Here is a 25361-nt window from a genome sequence, read left to right on the forward strand (position 1 = left end):
TCGTTAATATTCAAAATGAAGGGCCCAGTCAGCTGTGTTTCTCTACTCTGTGTTTTGTTAACTTTTACTGCAGCTTTTGAACAGGAGGTTGTTCCAAAATGTCCACCGGAAGTAGAAGTTTGTGAATTTGAGTGGACGATTGATTATTTGGAAACGATGGTTGTTTATGAAGAAGGCGGAAACGGCAACCCAGTTGTTAACAGGAATGGCTCTCTGTACAAACGGACTGGTTGTGATGACTACGAAGAATTGACGCAAGAAGGTAAAAATATTCCCATTCAATAGCTGACAAAAGCTAAAAATTTGTTCGATTAGAAAAATAAAACTAATTGATATATGACCCGCTTGAAAAGGTGGGGTTCCCATCATCCGATTATAAAAAACAACTTTGCAGTATTTTGGTGTTTACTGAAACATACCTGAATATGTAAAATGTAAAAGGTCTACAGGGCCTGTAAATTACCTTTTTAACGCTTAATATATAAAGTTAGGCAAACAATTCGATGTCTACATTTTGAGACATAAACACGAACACACGTTGATCTAGCACACTTAAACTCTGCACATCGTTTGTGTTAGAAATTGAGGGCTCGGCTGTACCACAAAATATTGTACAGTTGGAATGACAATGATCCTAGGAGTGATTAAAGTACAGAGTGAAAGTCTGAGAAATCAATCATGATAATTATTTTACAGCGACCTCCAAAAAACGATCCTTTCATCTGATATTTAGCCAAATTCTCATCTAAAAGTTGTGATTATATCTTGGTAAATTGTTGGCAAAACATTTTGATCAAGTGCTAGACAAATGACAAAGGCACCTGGAGGAGATTAATGCAAAATCCATGAAAGAAAAATTGCATGATGCTGAAGATGGTTCGGACTACCTATTTCCCTCGGGGGAGATAACTCTGATAAGAGTTGACTTTCTCAAGTTTTGATTGATAATAAAGGAATTGTACAGATTTGATGAAGACATTTGTTAAATCATTTAATATCAATAATTATCATTTTGGAATGATAACTTTGAGTGATTTTTGTGTTTAGTTATCAAACACGAACATAGGCCGGTAATTATTGGAACTCTCTAAAAAGAACCAGAAGTGGGTGTATAACTTCCATAAGATATTGACATGGCAAAACATTTACCTCATAATTTACAGCAAATCATACTCTAGAGAATTTAACATCATTTTACAGCATACGACATTGATTTTTTGTTGTTGTTGTTTGTTTGTTTTATTAAAAAGTGAACCATGTCGTACACCTCAGATGACCACACTATGCACATCATAGCGCAGTTCTCTGGGACATTTAAACAAATTTAAACGGGTTGTCCACATTTGTTTTGGTAAAATTTGTTCGTGGACAAAATTCCATTGTTCCTGTAAAATGTCTTTTATCAAATCTCAATTTTAAGTCATCACACGTTATCCGCCATCTTGAATCATTTCACAAACAGGTTTTATGCTTTCTCGATCAGAAAACATGAAAGGATGTCGACATTTTCAAAGTTTTTACAATGAAAAATAAAACTGAATGATGTACATTGACTTCAACAATAAAACCTGGTAATAGGTCATAACTGGTAATAGGTCATCGTGGTGATAGGTCATACCTGGTGATAGGTCATACCTGGTAATAGGTCCTACCTGGTAATAGGTCATACCTGGTAATAGGTCATACCTGGTAGTAGGTCATACCTGGTGATAGGTCATACCTGGTAATAGGTCATACCTGGTGATAGGTCATACCTGGTAATATGTCATACTTTGTAATATGTCAAACCTGGTAATATGTCATACCTGGTAATAGGTCATACCTGGTAATAGGTCATACCTTGTAATAGGTCATACCTGGTAATAGGTCATACCTGGTAATACAGTCATACCTGGTGATAGGTCATACCTGGTAATAGGTCATACCTGGTGATAGGTCATAACTGGTAATAGGTCATACCTGGTAATAGGTCATACCTGGTAATAGATCATACCTGGTAATAGGTCATACCTTGTAATAGGTCATACATGGTAATAGGTCATACCTGGTAATAGGTCATACCTGGTAATAGATCATACCTGGTTATAGGTCATACCTGGTAATAGGTCATACCTGGTAATATGTCATACCTGGTAATAGGTCATACCTGGTAATAGGTCATACCTGGTAATATGTCATAAAGCGACACTGTTTGAAGTATTCGCATACAATATAATGTTCTCTGAGAAATATGTTTTTTTTTTTAAATAGTAAAGGTTATGATCTTTACATTGATCAGGCAGTTTTACTCTCAAGATAAACCAAAGTTCTTCGAGTAATAAGTCCTGAAATTCGACCCGAAATATCACTAATTACCTCTAAAATATACGGTATTTGTATATGATACACCTTTTCCCTGTACATTTCGGTGTTAATTACATTATTTGTAGGCAACGACACTCGTATAATCATCGTTCTGTATAGATTTCATCAATAGAAATTGTGCATGTTTCTGATATTTTGTCAGTCAATATCAAAAGCAAAGCTGCCGATATTTGGATGTAGTTAACTAGTTGTGCGATCCATTACCCTGCCTGGTTTGTGTGGTTAACTAGTTGTCTGATCCATTAACCTGTCTGGTTTGTGTGTGGTTAACTAGTTGTTCGATCCATTAACCTGCCTAGTTTGGGTGAGGTTAACTAGTTGTCTGATCCATTAACCTACCTGGTTTGTGTGTAGTTAACTAGTTGTCTGATCCATTAACTTACCTGGTTTGTGTGTAGTTAACTAGTTGTTCGATCCATTAACCTGCCTAGTTTGGGTGAGGTTAACTAGTTGTCTGATCCATTAACCTGCCTGGTTTGTGTGTGGTTAACTAGTTGTCTGATCCATTAACCTGTCTGGTTTGTGTGTGGTTAACTAGTTGTCTGATCCATTAACCTGCCTGGTTTGTGTAGTTAACTAGTTTTCTGGTCTCTATCCATTAACCTGCCTAGTTTGGGTGTAGTTAACTAGTTGTCTGATCCATTAACCTGTCAGATTTGGATGTCGTTAACTAGTTGTCTGATCCATTAACCTGTCAGGTTTGTGTGGTTAACTAGTTGTCCGATCCATTGACCTGTCTGGTTTGGGTGTAGTTAACTAGTTGTCTGATCCATTAACCTGTCAGATTTGGATGTCGTTAACTAGTTTTCTGATCCATTAACCTGTCAGGTTTGTGTGGTTAACTAGTTGTCCGATCCATTAACCTGTCTGGTTTGGGTGTAGTTAACTAGTTGTCTGATACATTAACCTGTCTGGTTTGTGTGTAGTTAACTAGTTGTGTGATCCATTAACCTGTCTGGTTTGTGTGTGGTTAACTAGTTGTCTGATCCATTAACTTGTCTGGTTTGTGTAGTTAACTAGTTGTCTGATCCATTAACCTGCCTGGTTTGGGTGTAGTTAACTAGTTGTCTGATCAATTAATCTGCCTGGTTTGGATGTAGTTAACTAGTTTTCTGATTCATTAACCTGTCAGGTTTGTGTGTGGTTAACTAGTTGTGTGATCCAATAACCTGTCTGGTTTGTGTGTGGTAAACTAGTTGTCTGATCCATTAACCTGCCTGGTTTGTGTGTGGTAAACTAGTTGTCTGATCCATTAACCTGCCTGGTTATGTGTTGTTAGCTAGTTTTCTGATCCATTAACCTGTCTGGTTTGTGTGGTTAACTAGTTGTGTGATCCATTAACCTGTCCGGTTTGGATGTAGTTAACTAGTTGTGTGATCAATTAACCTGTCCGGTTTGGATGTAGTTAACTAGTTGTCTGATCCATTAACCTGTCTGGTTTGTGTGGTTAACTAGTTGTGTGATCCAATAACCTGCCTGGTTTGTGTGTAGTTAACTAGTTGTGTGATCCATTAACCTGTCCGGTTTGGATGTAGTTAACTAGTTGTGTGATCCATTAACCTGTCCGGTTTGGATGTAGTTAACTAGTTGTCTGATCCATTAACCTGTCCGGTTTGGATGTCGTTAACTAGTTGTCTGATCCATTAACCTGTCTGGTTTGGATGTAGTTAACTAGTTGTCTGATCCATTAACCTGTCCGGTTTGGATGTAGTTAACGAGTTGTCTGATCCATTAACCTGTCTGGTTTGTGTAGTTAACGAGTTGTCTGATCCATTAACCTGTCTGGTTAACTACAGAGACACTGTACCACGCCACGTACAAAAGCTAAATAGTTTTTATGGAATGTTATTATATTTTGCTTTGCAAATTACCTCTCCATTTTGTTATATTAATGTTTCTATAGTTCGTAGAAGCTTAAAACCTGAAACATGTTGAAATTATTAGGCAAAATTCAAGTCGATTCCAGAGGAATTCTTGTAAAACGCCTAGTTACGAAAGTTTATGTGGTACGGAAGTGGACGATGTGGTACGGAAGTGAACGAGGTGGTACGGAAGTGTACGATGTGGTATGGAAGTGGACGATGTGGTACGGACGTGTACGATGTGGTACGTAAGTGTACGATGTGGTACGGAAGTGTACGATGTGGTACGTAAGTGTACGATGTGGTACGGAAGTGTACGATGTGGTACGTAAGTGTACGATGTGGTACGTAAGTGTACGATGTGGTACGGACGTGTACGATGTGGTACGTAAGTGTACGATGTGGTACGGAAGTGTACGATGTGGTACGGAAGTGGACGATGTGGTACGGAAGTGGACGATGTGGTACGTAAGTGTACGAGGTGGTACTTATAATGTATTCAATTCTTTTTTTCAGAAATGGACAATACTATCATGGCTGACGGACATTACAAGATCGTGTATGCCATAAATGGTCAAGTGCCCGGCCCGTCCATCGTTGTTTACGAGGGTCAACAGGTAACATTTGCTCACTGACCATGGTCTTACAACATGTAGATGTAATTCAAAACCAAAACCAACCGTCCTGGAATTAAAACATAAAATCTTCTTTGGTGGTTGGATTGAAGAATTGCGTGTATTCCGGCCTCACTAATACAAGATGGTATTCCAGTACTGTAAAATATTATTACCGAAATCTTATCGATATTCGTGTTGAAAACTTTCCGCTTAAAATATTGTTTTAATTTTAGTCCTATAGATGGCTTCAATGACAAGTTCTACAGTTAGGCCAATTCACCAATATGTAAAAATTCATTTATAAGTTTGAGGGTTTCAAAATAAACACTTTGATAATATACATCAACAGTCCGACTTTACGGGAACTTTGTGACATTTTTCGTGTTATAAATGGATGTGATTAGGCTCATCTAGTCTGTAGCCAATCACTGCCGTCTATAACACACAAAACGTCCCGAAATTCTCATCTAGTCTGTAGCCGATCACTGCCGTCTATAACACACAAAACGTCCCGAAATTCCAATCTAGTCTGTAGCCAATCACTGCCGTCTATAACACACAAAACGTCCCGAAATTCCAATCTAGTCTGTAGCCGATCACTGCCGTCTATAACACACAAAACGTCCCGAAATTCTCATCTAGTCTGTAGCCGATCACTGCCGTCTATAACACACAAAACGTCCCGAAATTCCAATCTAGTCTGTAGCCAATCACTGCCGTCTATAACACACAAAACGTCCCGAAATTCCGTCTAATCTGTAGCCAATCACTGCCGTCTATAACATACAAAACGTCCCGAAATTCCATCTAATCTGTAGCCAATCACTGACTGCCGTCTATAACATACAAAACGTCCCGAAATTCCCATCTAGTCTGTAGCCAATCACTGCCGTCTATAACACACAAAACGTCCCGAAATTCTCATCTAGTCTGTAGCCGATCACTGCCGTCTATAACACACAAAACGTCCCGAAATTCTCATCTAGTCTGTAGCCAATCACTGCCGTCTATAACACACAAAACGTCCCGAAATTCCAATCTAGTCTAGATCTGAAGCCAATCACTGCCGTCTATAACACACAAAACGTCCCGAAATTCCAATCTAGTCTGTAGCCAATCACTGCCGTCTATAACACACAAAACGTCCCGAAATTCCAATCTAGTCTGTAGCCGATCACTGCCGTCTATAACACACAAAACGTCCCGAAATTCTCATCTAGTCTGTAGCCAATCACTGCCGTCTATAACACACAGAACGTCCCGAAATTCCAATCTAGTCTGTAGCCAATCACTGCCGTCTATAACACACAAAACGTCCCGAAATTCTCATCTAGTCTGTAGCCAATCACTGCCGTCTATAACACACAAAACGTCCCGAAATTCCAATCTTATCTGTAGCCAATCACTGCCGTCTATAACACAAAACGTCCCGAAATTCCAATCTAGTCTGTAGCCAATCACTGCCGTCTATAACACACAAAACGTCCCGAAATTCCGTCTAATCTGTAGCCAATCACTGCCGTCTATAACATACAAAACGTCCCGAAATTCCATCTAATCTGTAGCCAATCACTGCCGTCTATAACACACAAAACGTCCCGAAATTCCAATCTAGTCTGTAGTCAATCACTGCCGTCTATAACATACAAAACGTCCCGAAATTCCAATCTAGTCTGTAGCCAATCACTGCCGTCTATAACACACAAAACGTCCCGAAATTCCAATTTAGTCTATAGCCAATCACTGCCGTCTATAACATACAAAACGTCCCGAAATTCCAATCTTATCTGTAGCCAATCACTGCCGTCTATAACACACAAAACGTCCCGAAATTCCATCTAATCTGTAGCCAATCACTGCCGTCTATAACACACAAAACGTCCCGAAATGCTCATCTGGTCTGTGGCCAATCACTGCCGTCTATGAAATACAAAACGTCCCGAAATTCCATCTAATCTGTAGCCAATCACTGCCGTCTATAACACACAAAACGTCCCGAAATTCTCATCTAGTCTGTAGCCAATCACTGCCGTCTATAACACACAAAACGTCCCGAAATTCCAATCTTATCTGTAGCCAATCACTGCCGTCTATAACACAAAACGTCCCGAAATTCCAATCTAGTCTGTAGCCAATCACTGCCGTCTATAACACACAAAACGTCCCGAAATTCCGTCTAATCTGTAGCCAATCACTGCCGTCTATAACATACAAAACGTCCCGAAATTCCATCTAATCTGTAGCCAATCACTGCCGTCTATAACACACAAAACGTCCCGAAATTCCAATCTAGTCTGTAGTCAACCACTGCCGTCTATAACATACAAAACGTCCCGAAATTCCAATCTAGTCTGTAGCCAATCACTGCCGTCTATAACACACAAAACGTCCCGAAATTCCAATCTAGTCTATAGCCAATCACTGCTGTCTATAACATACAAAACGTCCCGAAATTCCAATCTAGTCTGTAGCCAATCACTGCCGTCTATAACACACAAAACGTCCCGAAATTCCATCTAATCTGTAGCCAATCACTGCCGTCTATAACACACAAAACGTCCCGAAATGCTCATCTGGTCTGTGGCCAATCACTGCCGTCTATGAAATACAAAACGTCCCGAATTTCCATCTAATCTGTAGCCAATCACTAGATGGAAACTTTGTGACGTCGACCGTGTTGTAGGAGGCTGTATAGAATTAGGACTTACTGTGAATTTTGTGACACTGTTTTTGTTGCTGTAGGTTGCTGTGAAGATACAGAACAACCTTTTATATGAAGGTATCACGATACATTGGCACGGAATGGTCCAGTGGCTGACCCCCTGGATGGACGGGGTAGGGACAGTGTCTCATTGTCCGATCAACCCCGGGGAGAGTTTTACGTACAGGTGAGTGGCTATAATTAGTAACATATAGGTGAGTGGTTATAATTAGTAACATATAGGTGAGTGGCTATAATTAGTAACATATAGGTGAGTGGCTATAATTAGTAACATATAGGTGAGTGGTTATAATTAGTAACACATAGGTGAGTGGCTATAATTAGTAACATATAGGTGAGTGGTTATAATTAGTAACACATAGGTGAGTGGTTATAATTAGTAACATATAGGTGAGTGGCTATAATTAGTAACATATAGGTGAGTGGTTATAATTAGTAACACATAGGTGAGTGGCTATAATTAGTAACACATAGGTGAGTGGCTATAATTAGTAACACATAGGTGAGTGGTTACAATGGATGTAAAAGCATGTACCTTTTCAAAAGATATATCAAAATTAATTAACTTATCCAAGTGTGTATCGTTGAATTTAAACCTATGTTGTCACAAATATTATACCGAATTGGGTTGTCACAAATATTACACCAGATTGGGTTGTCACAAATATTATACCGGATTGGGTTGTCACAAATATTATACCGGATTGGGTTGTCATAAATTCTTGTCTGTCCATGTGTGTGTGTGTCCACCTGTGTGTCTGTCCATGTGTGTGTCACAATGTAAGGGTGTGATCATGAGTCTGAATGTATTGTCTTTTCTTTTGATGTTGTTTGAGATGTATTTGTATTGTACTTTATTCCTCTTACTCTTAAAATTTAGAGGAAACAACGGAAATACTAAGAATGAAAAGAGCGCGTTATTTCTAATACATATTAATGGGAGTTCGATTTCCATTTAAACAATTTTGTGCATGAATAATGAATGGTAATTACATAGATCCCGTTAATGAATGGTAATTACATAGATCCCGTTAATGAATGGTAATTACATAGATCCCGTTAATGAATGGAAATTACATAGATCCCGTTAATGAATGGTAATTACATAGAACCCGTTAATGAATGGTAATTACATAGATCCCGTTAATGAATGGTAATTACATAGATCCCGTTAATGAATGGTAATTACATAGATCCCGTTAATGAATGGTAATTACATAGATCCCGTTAATGAATGGTAATTACATAGATCCCGTTAACAACGTTGGTGCTAACATCAATGGCGTTGAATCAGCCGTGATTTCCAGGGCGTAACCCAGTCAGTTTCTTACACATTCCTTCATTTATTACGATAGTAAGTCATTTAAACTAACTATTTGATTCTACTGAAATAAAACATGCATTTTCTCATTTCGGAATTGTTATTCACGTTAAGAACAAAGAACACGTAACAAAAATATATTAATGTCCCTGTGGCTGTTATGTGGTACACTATTTTATCAGCTTTAAAAGAATCGATGTTTTCAGATGCTGGTAGAGAAACAAATCGTTATAATATCAGTCTATTCATATTTCATTGATTTATCTTCTTTCTTTTTTTTTAAATTCCGTAATTAGACTTTACGACAGGAACAGTTTTAACTTATCATTTCAATTGAATGGTTCAATTAAGTGTTCATAGATCATGGTTGAAGAATGGTCTTTCCAGTAATTTCATCTAGTAGTATTTCTTTTAAAAAGTTCCTGTATTCACTTACGTTTTATTTTAAGTGTACTCAAGAGCAGACATAGACCTACGTGTAGATTTAAGGGTAACTTTACGCCTTACGGAGTTACGACTTTTAGTGAAACTCGTTTTAGACGAGAGATACACCAACGTCTACGTTAACGTCTACGTTAACGTCTACGTGTACACTCACGACCTTTAGTGAAACTGGGTGGACATTAAAATCACGACCTGTTGTTGTCCATCTGTACCCCTGACCTTGTAGGAGTTGAACGGAAGGGGATATGTCTAATACACATGTATACATACAAAGTAGCTTATTATCTATCATCCGGGTACTGTTATCACCATGTAATCATGCCAGTCTCATAGATAGGAAAGATAAAGGAAGGATAGCCAGCTAAGCATAGAGTCCGTCTGTACTGTAGTGACCTTGTTACACTTCATAGCAGTGTGTCATACTGTAGTGACCTTGTTACACTTCATAGCAGTGTGTCATACTGTAGTGACCTTGTCACACTCCCTAGCAGTGTATACTATGTGTCTATGATGTATTTGTGTCTGTGGCGTATTTGTGTCTGTGACGTATTTGAGTCTGTTATGTATTTGTGTCTGTGACGTATTTGTGTCTGTGACGTATTTGTGTCTGTGACGTATTTTTGTCTCTGACGTATTTATCATATGTGACGTAGGTGGATGGCTGATCCTCAAGGTACTCATTGGTATCATTCTCATCTCGGAGTGGAGCGCACTGATGGCCTGGCCGGGGCCCTAATTGTCCTCCCAAGGCCCAAACTGGAGGTTAGTTTCTACGTCATTATTTTCATATTTCAAGGGAGGTAACTAGGTCTTCAATAACTCTTTAACACTAACTATTGTTCTTTGAAAAGTTAATTAAGCCACTCAAATCTGTATATGATAAAATGAAATCATCAACAAATGTCATATTTTCCGTAGAAAGTGGATGAGTACACGTTTGATAAGGACTACATTGTGTTTCTGCATGACTGGTTTCCGTTCCAATCCATTGAAATCAACCGGGAGTTGGACTGGGGTCTCACGAGGTAAGTCTATATATAATCAAGAATATAAATCAATATTTCCTAAATTAATATTCCCAGTTACTCTGCCCATTGTGACGTCACAGATATCCGTGTGACGTCACTGACTTTTCCAGCAGCTGTACAGTTGATGCAGGAGTGGAAAGAAGAACACACTGGCAGATTTCACAACTTCTCTCTCTGGATAAATACTCGTAACTCACTTAATTTTTTATAAAAGTATTTCAATCCGAATAGAGAAACAATCAAACGAAATTTAAACGACGTCTTAGGGGTTATCTTTTCTTCAGAGAAGCATAATAATGTGTATTGTTTTCATCATTTTCTTATTTTGCATTTTGCTCTATGTTCAATCTTTCTCTGTGTGTGTGTGGGTGTGTCTGTGAGTGTGTGTGTTTGTGGGGTTTTTTTTAGCTTATTTGTTGTTTCAATGTTACCCTGGTAAATACCTTCTATTTAGCTCAAAAACGATATTTTATCTGCAGAGAAACATAAAAGTACACCAGTGTTGTTTGTTAGTATACTGTCAACAGTCAACATGTTTATATAGTTCGTAAGAAAAACAGATAAAAATGAAAATAAAATGTGTGAAACATATGTTGGAAGTTAATTCAAGTGTTCATTTCCAGCTATTCTTACGGTTTGAATGAATCGCAGTGCTACACCACAACGTCCAGCACAGACGGGGGAGGTGTGGGGTTCACACCTTTCGAATCAGGGCTCATCAATGGAAAAGGTAGGATCCTACATGGTACCTTACTAGTGAGGTGGAAAAGGTTCTGTTTGTGTCCGATCATCTGAAGGAGAACGCGTCCTAAGCCGAAAATTACAAAGTTCAACTGACTAATACATCATGATACATAACTATACTAAATAGAGACCACCTCTCGGCATCCCACTGTTCTTTCTGTGTTTTATATACCATATTTATTGTTTCGATGTAACCCTGGTAAGTACTAGTAGCAATATAACGCTCGGCTTCTTTTTACCCTGATCGGATTAGCGTAAGTCTAGTAAGCCAGAGGTCCCAGGTTCGATACCTAGCGGAGATTTAATTAATCATGCGCTCTGTCACATTCATTGACTTTATTACCGGCTCTAAAGAAGCCAGATAGCGTTTCTTCTTCCAAACTCCGTAATGCATTATGTGACATTTTACTAAGTCACATGGTAATTTTTTCTGCATTTCCGTATAATATTCTTTTGGCCCCGGATATGACGCAACAGGTGGCGTTACTGGTCAATATGAAGTATGTGATCGGTCAATGTAGCGGTAAATGCAAAATGCAGATATGCAGTTAAAAACGAAACAAAGTTAAGATTGAATGCAAGCTAAATAAGTGGATGTATCTTATCAAATGACACATTAATAAAATCATATTCCTGATTCAAATGCAGTCTTATTATCACCAAAAATGATTCAAACTGATATAATTTTGTTACACGTGCTGAAACGCTTTAGTTCGTTAATTAATTTCAACACAGTTTTACAGCAGTTTTACATTATAACTACCAGCATTAAAACTATGCCGTTTATCTTTTTTAAAGATATTTTTTGTTTATGAATGAAAATTATTTATTATCCTGATATCGACAAACTACTATGACAATAGGTACGGTTTCTATGTAGTCGTTACTGTCAGATTAATCACTTTACACCTCGCCGTTTTCTGTTTAGGCCACACTTTCCACAATTCAGACACTGGCGACATCGAGGCTCTACCCCTAGAGAGATTCGAGGTCAAACGAAACTCCTACTACCGGTTCCGGTTGATAAATGCCGGGATGTTGTTTGCCTTCCGGTTTTCAATAGATCAGGTACGTAGACACAATGTCAGATCACGTTGAGCGTATATCTATCAGTTTTAACTGAGGAACGTCACGGAACGGAATGATGTTTGCTGACTGGGATGTGGGAATCTTCCGGTAAATCTTATGAAATATATCTTTAACATCAATAAAGACTTCAATTCACTTAACGCTTATCTGGTGATGAAAAGAGAGTCGGTGACAGATATTCCCAAAATTATAATGTGGCGATTAAAAACAAATATTTCCCAGTTTTGCAATTATCTGATGATTTAGGGTATTGAATACACAATGAAGCATTCCTGATTCTCATTCAATCCTCTCCCCAGCACGACGTACAAGTTATAGCGGTGGACGGAAATGACGTCATCACAATGGCGGCAGAGTCGATCATTGTCAACACCGGAGAAAGAGTCGACATCGTTCTTTACGCAGGCGCACATCAGCAAAATTACTGGATTCGAGGAGAGACACTAGAGGCCACTGCTAACGGGGAGGTAAGTTATTAGACAATCATAATTATACCTTATTAGGACATTTATACGATTGTTAGACAATCATAATGATACCTTATTAGGATATTTATACGATTGTTAGACAATCATAATGATACCTTATTAGGATATTTATACGATTGTTAGGCAATCATAATGATACCTTATTAGGACATTTATACGATTGTTAGACAATCATAATGATACCTTATTAGGATATTTATACGATTGTTAGACAATCATAATGATACCTAATTAGGACATTTATACGATTGTTAGACAATCATAATGATACCTTATTAGGATATTTATACGATTGTTAGACAATCATAATGATACCTTATTAGGATATTTATACGATTGTTAGACAATCATAATGATACCTTATTAGGATATTTATACGATTGTTAGACAATCATAATGATACCTTATTAGGATATTTATACGATTGTTAGACAATCATAATGATACCTTATTAGGATATTTATACGATTGTTAGACAATCATAATGATACCTTATTAGGATATTTATACGATTGTTAGGCAATCATAATGATACCTTATTAGGACATTTATACGATTGTTAGACAATCATAATGATACCTAATTAGGACATTTATACGTTTTCCAAGGGTGTTTCCTTCCATGTCGATAATCAACCTTATATTATACGATACCAGCCATTTGTTTGGATTTTATCGGCAACATTCACATAAGAATTGGCATTACTCCTTGGTTTTAATGACTACATGGTTACCCTTCCCTTCCCTATCATCACTGAACCAATGTTTCCCCAATGGTAGAGCCGCAATAGACTTAAAAACAACGACCGCAGGCAGGGCTCCATAAACGTCACACCCAGTAAAGTGGATCCTCGACCATCTGATCAGGTGTGAAGCATATCAGAAACCGGAAAACCAACCGAACACCTCCAGCCATGACGACTGCCCCGCGGAGGCCGTGGACGACCATCGCACCCAACCAGCAATCAGTAACGGCACACCTTTACATCAAAGGAACCATGACCGATCTCTCCCGCCACTCTCAAGATAAACATAGTGATATGACCTTCCCTTTTAGCTTCAAACCCTAGGGTTGTCATTCCACTCAGCAACTGTACAGAATCTGAGTATCCAGTCTACATCGCGGACTTACCTCCCCTCACCAACATACTCATGTTAGAATTAAACCCAGCTAGGTCTTCATAAGAGACGCGAAAATCTTGCCAACACGAAATGTCATTTCCACCAACTTAAGATCCACACAAGCCTAAGTAACAGCTTCCCGAGAGAACATGAAGGCCTATCTGTACCAGATACTTGACCCGTTGCGGGCGAACTCAAGGAACATTTCTCTCCCTGATACACAGCAACCGATCTCCGGACCGATGAGCTTTCGGGTGCAACACGTCGCCAACAATAGCAAGAATCACAACAACAACACCCCCCCCCCCCCCCCCCCCCCCCCCCCCCCAACACATAGTACTCTAATGACACAGATCATGTGACTATATAAGTAGTTAACACTACGTACTTTTACTTTCTGTAGTGAAGGATGACCTAAAGGTTTCGTGTTGTTTCCTAATAAATGGATGTGTAGGGAAACGAGAATGTCCACTTTCAATGGGGATAATTAGTTACCTAGTTCATGATAAAGGAGATTGTCACCTTTAATGGGGATAATTAGTTACCTAGTTCATGATATAAGAGATTGTCACCTTTAATGGGGATGAATCAGTTACCTAGTTCATGATAAAAGAGATTGTCACCTTTAATGGGGATGAATCAGTTACCTAGTTCATGATATAAGAGATTGTCACCTTTAATGGGGATGAATCAGTTACCTAGTTCATGATAAAAGAGATTGTCACCTTTAATGGGGATGAATCAGTTACCTAGTTCATGATAAAGGAGATTGTCACCTTTAATGGGGATAATTAGTTACCTAGTTCATGATATAAGAGATTGTCACCTTTAATGGGGATGAATCAGTTACCTAGTTCATGATATAAGAGATTGTCACCTTTAATGGGGATGAATCAGTTACCTAGTTCATGATAAAGGAGATTGTCACCTTTAATGGGGATAATTAGTTACTTTGTTCATGTAGAACTGTTGACTGTCAACTGTTGTCATATGTATTAAAGTTCCACCTAGGAAACGAGAATACAAACTGTTTATATATTTTGTGTGTTGTCAAAACGTTACCATGGAAACGAGAATGACCGCTATCAATTTTAATAAGGATACTACAAGAGAACAAAAGTGTGCACTGTTAATGGAAGGATGAACAATTATATCGATACTATCAAGGTGATAACAAATACTGATCCCGTTACCAGGGAAACGAGAGATGTTTATTTCATTCCTATCTATATTGTGTAATACTAATTTGTCGTTTTACGTTGACTATCACACCGCCATCATGTTTTAAAGGACGTGGTCCCTGGTAAGGCAGTCGCTGTCCTCCATTACTCAGGTGTTAACGATGACCTCCCAACAACTGACAGAGTTAACTGTACAAACGAGGATCCATGTAGGATTATCAACTGTCCATTCGGGTAAGATAAACTGTCTATTTGGGTAAGATAAATTGTCTATTTGGGTAAGATCAACTGTCTATTTGGGTAAGATCAACTGTCTATTTGGGTAAGATCAACTGTCTATTTGGGTAAGATAAACTGTCTATTTGGGTAAGATAAATTGTCCATTTGGGTAAGATAAAATGTCTATTTGGGTAAGATAAACTGTCCATTTGGGTAAGATCAACTGTCCATTTGGGTATAATGATTAGGTAGGTCCATCAACTATCGTATTTTGTGGAGTCATTGACAGACCACTTAGGTAGGGACCTCAACTGTATAATTTGGTGGCAGGGTCATCAACTCTCTTTTTAGGTCAGTCCATCAACTCTCTTTTTGGGTCAGTCCATCAACTCTCCTTTTGGGTCAGTCCATGAGCTCTCTTTTTGGGTCAGTCCATTATTGTGACTTATTGTGAAACTGTCGTTTTCAGACAATATCCGGAAAGTTATAACCGCCAGTGTACGCCTATTTCTGACCTGAAATCTACTACGGAACAAATGGCAATTTACCCAGTACCATCAGCGGAACCTGAAGAGGATTTTGACGAAATATTCGTCAATTTTCATTTTTCGTGTTAGTACTAAATTGTAAATCAACAAACGTTGAATGAGCCGTTCTTTTTACAAATGTTTCCTTATAAATATAGTCGCCAGAATGTGGATACTTCTATTACGGTGTCTGTATCGGGACACATGGGTGGTCGGGTGGCGCAGTGATAACACACGCCTGTCACTTAGGCGGCCGGGGCTCGATTCCCCGATCGGACGTGAAAAGGTACATGTATTAGGTCACCTATCCGACTACATGGGTTTATCCGGGTACTACAGAAACTGTAAGATTCCTCATGAGCTTCCATCCAGGACAACAAGCATGATAAGTATAAAGTAAATTAACTTGTTTCGTAATTGTTGTAAAATAACTACGTTTTTACAAACAATTATTAGAATTGTCGATTACGCTTCTGTCTTGTAGAGCAATTTGTTTTAGTAATCAACATGTACTTATTTACATGAACGAATCTTGATGAAACAAAATATGTGAAAAAGAATGTTCTTCTCGGAACTCATTAAAACAACTCCGATTTTTTTTATTATCAAGACATTTCAATGTCATCATTTGCTTACTTTTATCAGCTTCATGTTGTCAGATGTTGGTGGTTTCAAAATGATTTCAAATATTAACGAAAACCTTAAACTTCTGTCCATTCATTCCATTACAAAAAAAAACACACACACCAAAAAAAAAAAAAAAAAAAAAATAAGATTGAACGTGAATTCTTAGATGTGAGTGACATTCAGTATTTTTATTGTAGAGGTAATATTCAAATGATAATAACAGCATTTTTGTGTATTTATTCATTCCCTGATGAATAGATATCTTGTATATTTACAGCTGGAGCGGAAGTTCCATTTACGGCTTCTGTCAATGGACATAAGTTCATTCCCTTCTCCGCCCCTCCACAGGTAACGTAATCCTTGTATTGGTTATCTTTAAAACCTCGTATTAGTATTCTAACTACAGTGAGAATTAGGTAAATCAATATCAATTAAAAACAAAACCACAGAACTGTTTTCTCATGGTTATTTAACTGAAGTAGTGCCTCTTTGCAGATTTACCCCGCCGGAAATGACACGCATGCGTCGTGTGAAGACCAGGATTGCAGCGATAACTGTCATTGTTCTTATAAAATCAAGTTAGATCTCGGGAAAACTATACAGCTTGTCTTCCTCAATCAAGGTTTGTTTTCTAAAACCGTACAATCGTCTTCTGAAATCAAACTTTACCTCCTTAAACTATACAGCTCGTCCTCCTCAATCAAGGTTTATCTCCCTAAACTATACAACTCGTCCTCAATCAAGGTTTATCTCCCTAAACTATACAACTCCTCCTCAATCAAGGTTTATCTCCCTAAACTATACAACTCGTCCCCAATCAAGGTTTACCTCCCTAAACTATACAACTCGTCCTCAATCAAGGTTTACCTCCCTAAACTATACAACTCGTCCTCAATCAAGGTTTACCTCCCTAAACTATACAACTCGTCCTCAATCAAGGTTTACCTCCCTAAACTATACAACTCGTCCTCAATCAAGGTTTACCTCCCTAAACTATACAACTCGTCCTCAATCAAGGTTTACCTCCCTAAACTATACAACTCGTCCTCAATCAAGGTTTACCTCCCTAAACTATACAACTCGTCCTCAATCAAGGTTTACCTCCCTAAACTATACAACTCGTCCTCCTCAATCAAGGTTTACCTCCCTAAACTATACAACTCGTCCTCAATCAAGGTTTACCTCCCTAAACTATACAACTCGTCCTCAATCAAGGTTTACCTCCCTAAACTATACAACTCGTCCTCAATCAAGGTTTACCTCCTTAAACTATACAACTCGTCCTCAATCAAGGTTTATCTCCCTAAGCTATACAACTCGTCCTCAATCAAGGTTTATCTCCCTAAACTATACAACTCGTCCTCAATCAAGGTTTACCTGCCTAAACTATACAACTCGTCCTCCTCAATCAAGGTTTACCTCCCTAAACTATACAACTCGTCCTCCTCAATCAAGGTTTACCTCCCTAAACTATACAACTCGTCCTCAATCAAGGTTTACCTCCCTATAGTCCAGCAGCAGCCCACTAAACCTTGCAGTAGCGTCCACATAATAGTTTTTAGTGTTTTTTGTATGTTGGATGAGTGCTGATTCCAAAACTGCTTGGTGCCACTTTGGCACCCTTGAGCATTTTGAAATATTCAAGATGGTCGCCAAGATGGCTGAAAAATCTAAAAATGGCAATAAGTTACTCATTTATTACTCTAGAGTTACATTGTTTGTGTGTATACTGGGGGTTTTAGGGTCATAGATACCATTAAAATCATGTAAAGTACAAAGCAGTAATCAATTCTTTAACTGAATCTAAAATCTAAAAAAAGCCGCCAAAATGGCCGCCGAAACCTCAAAATTGCAATAAGTTATTGTTTCCCTAGAGTGTTTAGTCAAATCCAAGAATTTTAATGACCATCATGAAAATCAAATTACCAAAATTACAATATACGAACTCAGAGCTCGCAATGACGATGGTTGTCGAAATCATAATCATGTTTATCAGTCAAATGATTTGTTTTTAAGCGTTAAAGATGTTGCCGTATAAGCGTACTAATGACACCAACAACAGCCCATATACATAAACTTAAAATGTATGGGGTATAGGCGCACCAATGACACCAACCACAACCCATACACATACAGTTGTATGGGGGTATAGGCGTTCCAATGACACCAACCACAGCCCATATACATAGACTTCAGATGTATGGGGGTATAGGCGTACCAATGACACCATCCACAGCCCATACACATACAGTTGTATGGGGGTATAGGCGTTCCAATGACACCAACCACAACCCATACACATACAGTTGTATGGGGGTATAGGCGTTCCAATGACACCAACCACAACCCATACACATACAGTTGTATGGGGGTATAGGCGTACCAATGACACCAACCACAACCCATACACATACAGTTGTATGGGGGTATAGGCGTTCCAATGACACCAACCACAGCCAATATACAAACTTAAAATGTATGGGGTATAGGCGTACCAATGACACCATCCACAGCCCATACACATACAGTTGTATGGGGGTATAGGCGTACCTATGACAGCAACCACGGCCCATACATATAAACTTCAATTGTAGGGGGGTTTATATTAGGCGTACCAATGACACCATCCACAGCCCATACATATAAACTTCAAATGTATGGGATATAGGCGTACCAATGACACCAACCACGGCCCATACATATAAACTTCAATTGTAGGGGGGTTTAGGCGTACCAATGACACCAACCACAGCCCATATACATAGACTTCAGATGTGTTGGGGTATAGGCGTACCAATGACACCCAACCACACCAGTACAAAAGAAACTATCTGTGTTACTTCATCCTTTTTCACGACTATTGTTCGAATGCACACACTGTGCGAATAATAACATCCACTTTAATTGCATTATATAATATTCACTCAGCTCTGTCCTCATCCATCCTCAGTTCCATTTCCAGTATCACTCAGCTGATCTGTATATGTTGTCCACTGATTCTCACAGATGTGTTCCATGGCGCAGTCACAGAAAACTGTGCATGTCAACTGAGCCTTCTGACAGCGAAAACCTAGGCTGTTGCATACGGATGATCACTAGTGCAACCACATCTGATCATCTTCAGAATTCCAGGGGGTCCCCAAAGACTGACATCGCCTGTTCTAGCTCCTTTCCAATACTTTTTATTTTTACCATTTAAAGAAATTTTCTCCCATGCTTCTGTCGTGTTTATTTTTGTCTGTCTGTGTGTGTGTGCATTATCTGTGTGATGGTGTGTCCGATTATGCGTCTGTCTGTGTGTGTGTGTCTGTTTTGTCTTGTGTGATGGTGTGTCTATGTGTGTGTCTGTCGGTGTCTGTGTGTGTGTGTGTGTGTGTGTGTGTGTGTTTGTCTGTAATGGTGCGTCTGTCTGTGTCTATCTGTCTGTCTTGTCTGTGTGATGGTATGTCTGTCTGCTTCTTTCTCACTCGGTATAAATTCAGGTTAGGTTATGTATGTGTGTTAATATGTAAATGATGTAAGTAGATGTGAGGCTTGTGGTTCAAGCTTAAAATAATCGTGATGAAGATGATGTTTTTTGTGTGATGATAAGGATGATGATGTTTTATTGTGAAGAAAAAAATGATAATAATTTAAGTATGGATGATGATATCATGATAGAAGATGATGATGGTTAAGTGTGATTCTTTTGATGATGATGATGATGATGATGAATGGATGGTGATGAGGGTGATGAAGGTGGTGATGATAATGATGATGGTGATGAACCGATGATGATGAGGAGGAGTAGGATGATGATGATGATGATGCTGATATGATGATGAGGATGATGTTTGATTATGTACGATGATGATGATGATATGATGATGATGATGATGTTATTGAATCATGAGTCTGGACTATAGTTACTGTGGGTGTAAGTGTGAGAATGTGTGTGCATATATGTTTCAAATGTTTTGTATTTATGAAAAAAATCTTAAAAAATTAAAAAACAAAAAACAAAAAAAGAATTCCAGGGGGTGTTGGGGGTACGTTGGAAGGCAGTGTAACGGGTGAACGAGTTTTTGACGCTTCATCCCGGATCCAGCCAATGCCTCTCGCATCAAGATCAGATGGGCCTTTCTTTAGTACTGCCTTCTAAATGCACACCTGTATATGAGCACGTTTTACGTTTTCAGCAAATGACTTAGTGTTGGTGACAGTGACTTTAATTTCTTGATTCTTCGTCAGTTAAGATATCAATATTAATTTTGAAAGTGAGGTTTGGAGATGCTATCTATAATTTTGCTGCCATAACATGTTGCAACAAATGATGTGAGCTCTGAAATTACTTCTTTTATATCTGCTGCCTGCTCCCCAAGCTATCTGAGTGTGTGTTCTTTTTTAAGAACCTTCAGTACTGTCCCTTTTGCAAAACATGTTGGCAATAGTGTCACATCCTGACAAAGCATGTGCTGCACAAAAGATGTTGTACTATATTAGCATGTTTCTTTGCCGGTGCTCGTTCATCTACTGATTACCATTGTGGACTGGTTGCTTCCATTATGACAGAGCATGTCGGATTCTGGATGTGGTACAGGTAAACCAGTAAGATGAATCGTCCTACTGCACTTTGATGCATTTGCGCCATTGTGTTGCAAGGCACGTCATTTGATGTGGAATAGTCGCGTCTGCCTCCTCGTGAGTTATTCTCATGCCAGTTCTTTCAAGACAATCATATGGACCTCATGTGGCGCAGGGTCAAGTCCAGTTACCACTAGTCTGTGATTGAACGCAATGTCTGTAGGCTGAAGATTACGCACCCGTTCTAACTTCTGCAGACAAATAAGGTCTGTGACCTGCAATCTGTTTTCTGTGACTGTACAGATAACTTGTTGAAAAGGTAAGGGAGTAATGAGCGCAATCATGTGACATCTTGTTGCCCTTTCCCCTGCACACAAATTTCAAGTGCCACTCTTGATGCTATACTTGTAATGTCTGTCGAACCTAAGGTACGTATACGAGCTGGCATATCCTCCCTGTGTGAAATAACTTATGGTTTTGTGTCTTCCTTGCGCATGTCTGCTATGTCTTTGATTAGGCGACTGCAGACATGAAGGCTCAGTGCCCATCATTTAGAGCAGATTGGTTAACAATTATTCCGACAAGTCATCCAGGACCATTGCCATACCGCATGAATGTTATGATAAACATGTCTAACCACATTTTATTCCACAATCAAGGTTAATGACGCTTCACATGCTGACCTCCAAGAATGCTTTAGAGAACTGCATATGGAAGGGCTTCTATGGGTCGCATATAATATAATCAATACCTGGCATAACATTTAATCATAACATAATTTCCATTCATACTGAACAATATTTTGATTGTGATTGTGTTACTATAGAGCAATCTCCATATCAAATCATAAACACCAATAACCATTTTAAAGAAACAATACATGACTTATTGCAATTTTGAGGTTTCGGCGGCCATTTTGGAGACTATTTTAGATTGAATTAAAGTATTGATTATTGCATTGTATTTAACATGATTTTAGTGGTATCTATGACCCTAAAAACCCCAGTGTACACACAAAAAATGTAACTCTAGAGTAATAAATGAGTAACTTATTGCCATTTTTAGATTTTTCAGCCATCTTGGCCGCCATCTTGAATATTTCAAAATGCTCAAGGGTGCCAGAGTGGCACTAAGCAGTTCTGGGATCAGCACCCCTCCAACATGCAAAAATCACTGAAAGACATTATGTGGACGAAAATACAAGGTTAAGAGAGAAATCGGGGTTTGGCAACCGGACTACTAAACTATACAGCTCGTCCTCCTCAATCAAGGTTTACCTCCCTAAACTATACAACTTGTCCTCCCCAATCAAGGTTTACCTCCCTAAACTATACAGCTCGTCCTCCTCAATCAAGGTTTATCTCCCTAAACTATACAACTCGTCCTCAATCAAGGTTTACCTCCCTAAACTATACAACTCGTCCTCAATCAAGGTTTACCTCCCTAAACTATACAACTCGTCCTCAATCAAGGTTTACCTCCCTAAACTATACAACTCGTCCTCCTCAATCAAGGTTTATCTCCCTAAACTATACAACTCGTCCTCAATCAAGGTTTACCTCCCTAAACTATACAACTCGTCCTCAATCAAGGTTTACCTCCCTAAACTATACAACTCGTCCTCAATCAAGGTTTACCTCCCTAAACTATACAACTCGTCCTCAATCAAGGTTTACCTCCCTAAACTATACAACTCGTCCTCAATCAAGGTTTACCTCCCTAAACTATACAACTCGTCCTCAATCAAGGTTTACCTCCCTAAACTATACAACTCGTCCTCAATCAAGGTTTACCTCCCTAAACTATACAACTCGTCCTCAATCAAGGTTTACCTCCCTAAACTATACAACTCGTCCTCAATCAAGGTTTACCTCCCTAAACTATACAACTCGTCCTCAATCAAGGTTTACCTCCCTAAACTATACAACTCGTCCTCAATCAAGGTTTATCTCCCTAAACTATACAACTCCTCCTCAATCAAGGTTTACCTCCCTAAACTATACAACTCCTCAATCAAGGTTTACCTCCCTAAACTATACAACTCGTTCCTCGTCAAAAGCTGGGATTTTTTTACAGGGAAATATTGTTTCAGTCTAATTTTTGATGCTTAGTTATAAAGGCTCTTAATTGTTAAATCTTGTTACTTTACCTTAGTTACATTCGTAATTTATCAAACTATATAAGATATTCAGAACATGATCTGTTAATACTGTTTGGTTTTTCTTTGTTTTTACGTGCATTGCTTAATTATCTATTAATATTTTGTTTAACCTTTTCATGAATGATAACAATTGTAAATGTACTTTTATTTTTCTAGCGTTACTTTTATTCTCTTAATACTGGAATACTTTCCAGTGTTTGTAAAAGAACACATGTTGAGAATATTTTATGTTTTAATTTCAGATGATGCAGTTTTCGGAATGGCACATCCTGTTCACATGCACGGCCATCACTTCCACGTGTTGAAAACTGTTTATCCTACGTACGACCCAGAGACGGGAAGGGTCGAGGCGGATAATCAGGATATTCAGTGTAACACTCAAAGCTGTAACAATCCACACTGGAGAAACAGCTCGTGGGAACAAGGAAACGTACCGGGGCTGAACCTCGACAACCCACCAATGAAAGACACGATTATAGTGCCAAGGAAGGGATACGTCGTCGCGCGCATCCGATCAGATAACCCAGGTTAGTGATAATCCAAGTTAGTGACAAGCCAGGTTAGTTATAACCCAGGTTAGTGATAATCCAATTTAGTGAAAGCCAGGCTATTTATAACCCAGGTTAGTGATAAGTACTGATAACCCAGGTTAGTGACAAGCCAAGTTAGTTATAATCCAGGTTAGTGATAACCAAAGTTAGTGACATGCCAGGTTAGTTATAACCCAGGTTAGTGATAATCCATGTTAGTGATAACCAAAGTTAGTGACAAGCCAGGTTAGAGATAACCCAGGTTAGTGATAATCCATGTTAGTGCTAACCAAAGTTAGTGGTAACCCAGGTTAGTGATAATGCAAGGTAGTGATAATCCATGTTAGTGCTAACCAAAATTAGTGATAATTAATCCAGGTTAGTTATATAATCCAGGTTAGTGATAATCCAGGTTAGTTATATAATCCAGGTTAGTGATAATCAAGGTTAGTTATATAATCAAGGTTAGTGATAATCCAGGTTAGTGATAATCCAGGTTAGTTATATAATCCAGGTTAGTGATAATCCAGGTTAGTGATAATCCAGGTTAGTGATAATCCAGGTTAGTTATATAATCAAGGTTAGTGATAATCCAGGTTAGTTATAATCCAGATTAGTGATAATCCAGGTTATTTATAATCCAGGTTAGTTATAACCAAAGTTAGTGGTAATCCATCATCGTTTGTGATTTATTAGATACGGTATATGGTATGCGCATTTATACGACAAATCTTTTACACATGAATTGATCTGCCCTCCGGAGACCAGGACAGTCTACCTACACAGGTTTACCTCTCGTTTTAAGGGTACTGGTTCATGCACTGCCACATCGAGATGCACCAGATCTCGGGAATGGCTGTCCTGTTCCAAGAAGGGGAAATCTCCGAAATGACTCCGACCCCTGAAGGATTCCCAACATGTGGGGACTTTCAATTCTCTGAAGAAGAGTTCGCCAGGTTAACGGCTAATAGAAGTAAGGATTGGTTAATATATAAATTGGTGACGTCAGAACATAAGATGATTTATCTATCTATTTATCTATATGATATGATAAACATTAAAGTGTTTGGAATATTTCAGTACCAGCCATTGTATGGTTTTTACTCTGCGTATTGATCGTTCAAAATAACATTTGCTATCAAAATAATAGGGATGTATTTTGACAAAGTTAAAAATAATTCAATATCTATAAATATGCCAGATAAAAGTTAAACACCGGATGGTTCTTCGATTTCAGAGATTAGTCCGAGGCACAATAAAACTTCAGACGGAAAACATCGTCACCATCACTGGTTCCGTCATGCGCACTGGAGGAAATATCTACATCATAGGAGAGTATACGTCATCATTATCTGTGTACTTTTGGCTGTGAATATCGCTACACTTATAATTATCGGAATGCTCAAACGAAAACTGTCTCAAAAGCAGGAGTCACTGCCTCACAAACGCGAGGAGATAAACAAGGCGTTGGTATTTGATTCCATGGAACATCCCAACAAAAGCTTTGGTTCCAGTGTATCGAAACAAAAGCTACTGGCGTGAATCATGTCTGTTGTAGAAACGTGTACAATACAAACAATAGTCTTTAAAAGAAAATTAACCTAATGATTCATATTATGATTAGTAAAATGTCCAAGAAAATAAGATGAACCAAGATTTCCAGTGGAGAGTCTTAACAGTATGGTCAGCTCAGATCTAGTATTTACATTACAACTTTTTAGATAATGAAAAATTAAAAAAGTTCAATATGGCA

General features: G+C 38.5%; 1 protein-coding gene across 1 annotated transcript; it reads left to right on the forward strand.

Annotated features, from left to right (window-relative positions):
* LOC117329909 (laccase-2-like) lies at positions 1-25361 on the forward strand. The gene is made up of 15 exons (XM_033888139.1): positions 1-262; positions 4743-4843; positions 7586-7731; positions 9984-10092; positions 10249-10355; positions 10982-11088; positions 12031-12170; positions 12491-12658; positions 15091-15215; positions 15670-15812; positions 16632-16702; positions 16850-16976; positions 23321-23605; positions 24414-24581; positions 24846-25361. The coding sequence occupies exons 1-15, from the start codon at positions 16-18 to the stop codon at positions 25148-25150; spliced, it is 2349 nt and encodes a 782-aa protein (XP_033744030.1). The 5' UTR covers positions 1-15; the 3' UTR covers positions 25151-25361.

This window comes from Pecten maximus, chromosome 6 (assembly GCF_902652985.1).
Source record: "Pecten maximus chromosome 6, xPecMax1.1, whole genome shotgun sequence".
NCBI classification, from domain to species: Eukaryota; Metazoa; Mollusca; class Bivalvia; order Pectinida; family Pectinidae; genus Pecten; species Pecten maximus.

Excerpts from the sequence above, each read along its gene's own strand:
- LOC117329909 (XM_033888139.1), top strand. The coding sequence starts at position 16 with ATGAAGGGCCCAGTCAGCTGTGTTTCTCTACTCTGTGTTTTGTTAACT. Across the intron at positions 10,356-10,981 it reads TTGGACTGGGGTCTCACGAG|CTATTCTTACGGTTTGAATG; the intron begins GTAAGTCTATAT and ends GTTCATTTCCAG. Across the intron at positions 12,171-12,490 it reads TCCGGTTTTCAATAGATCAG|CACGACGTACAAGTTATAGC; the intron begins GTACGTAGACAC and ends TCCTCTCCCCAG.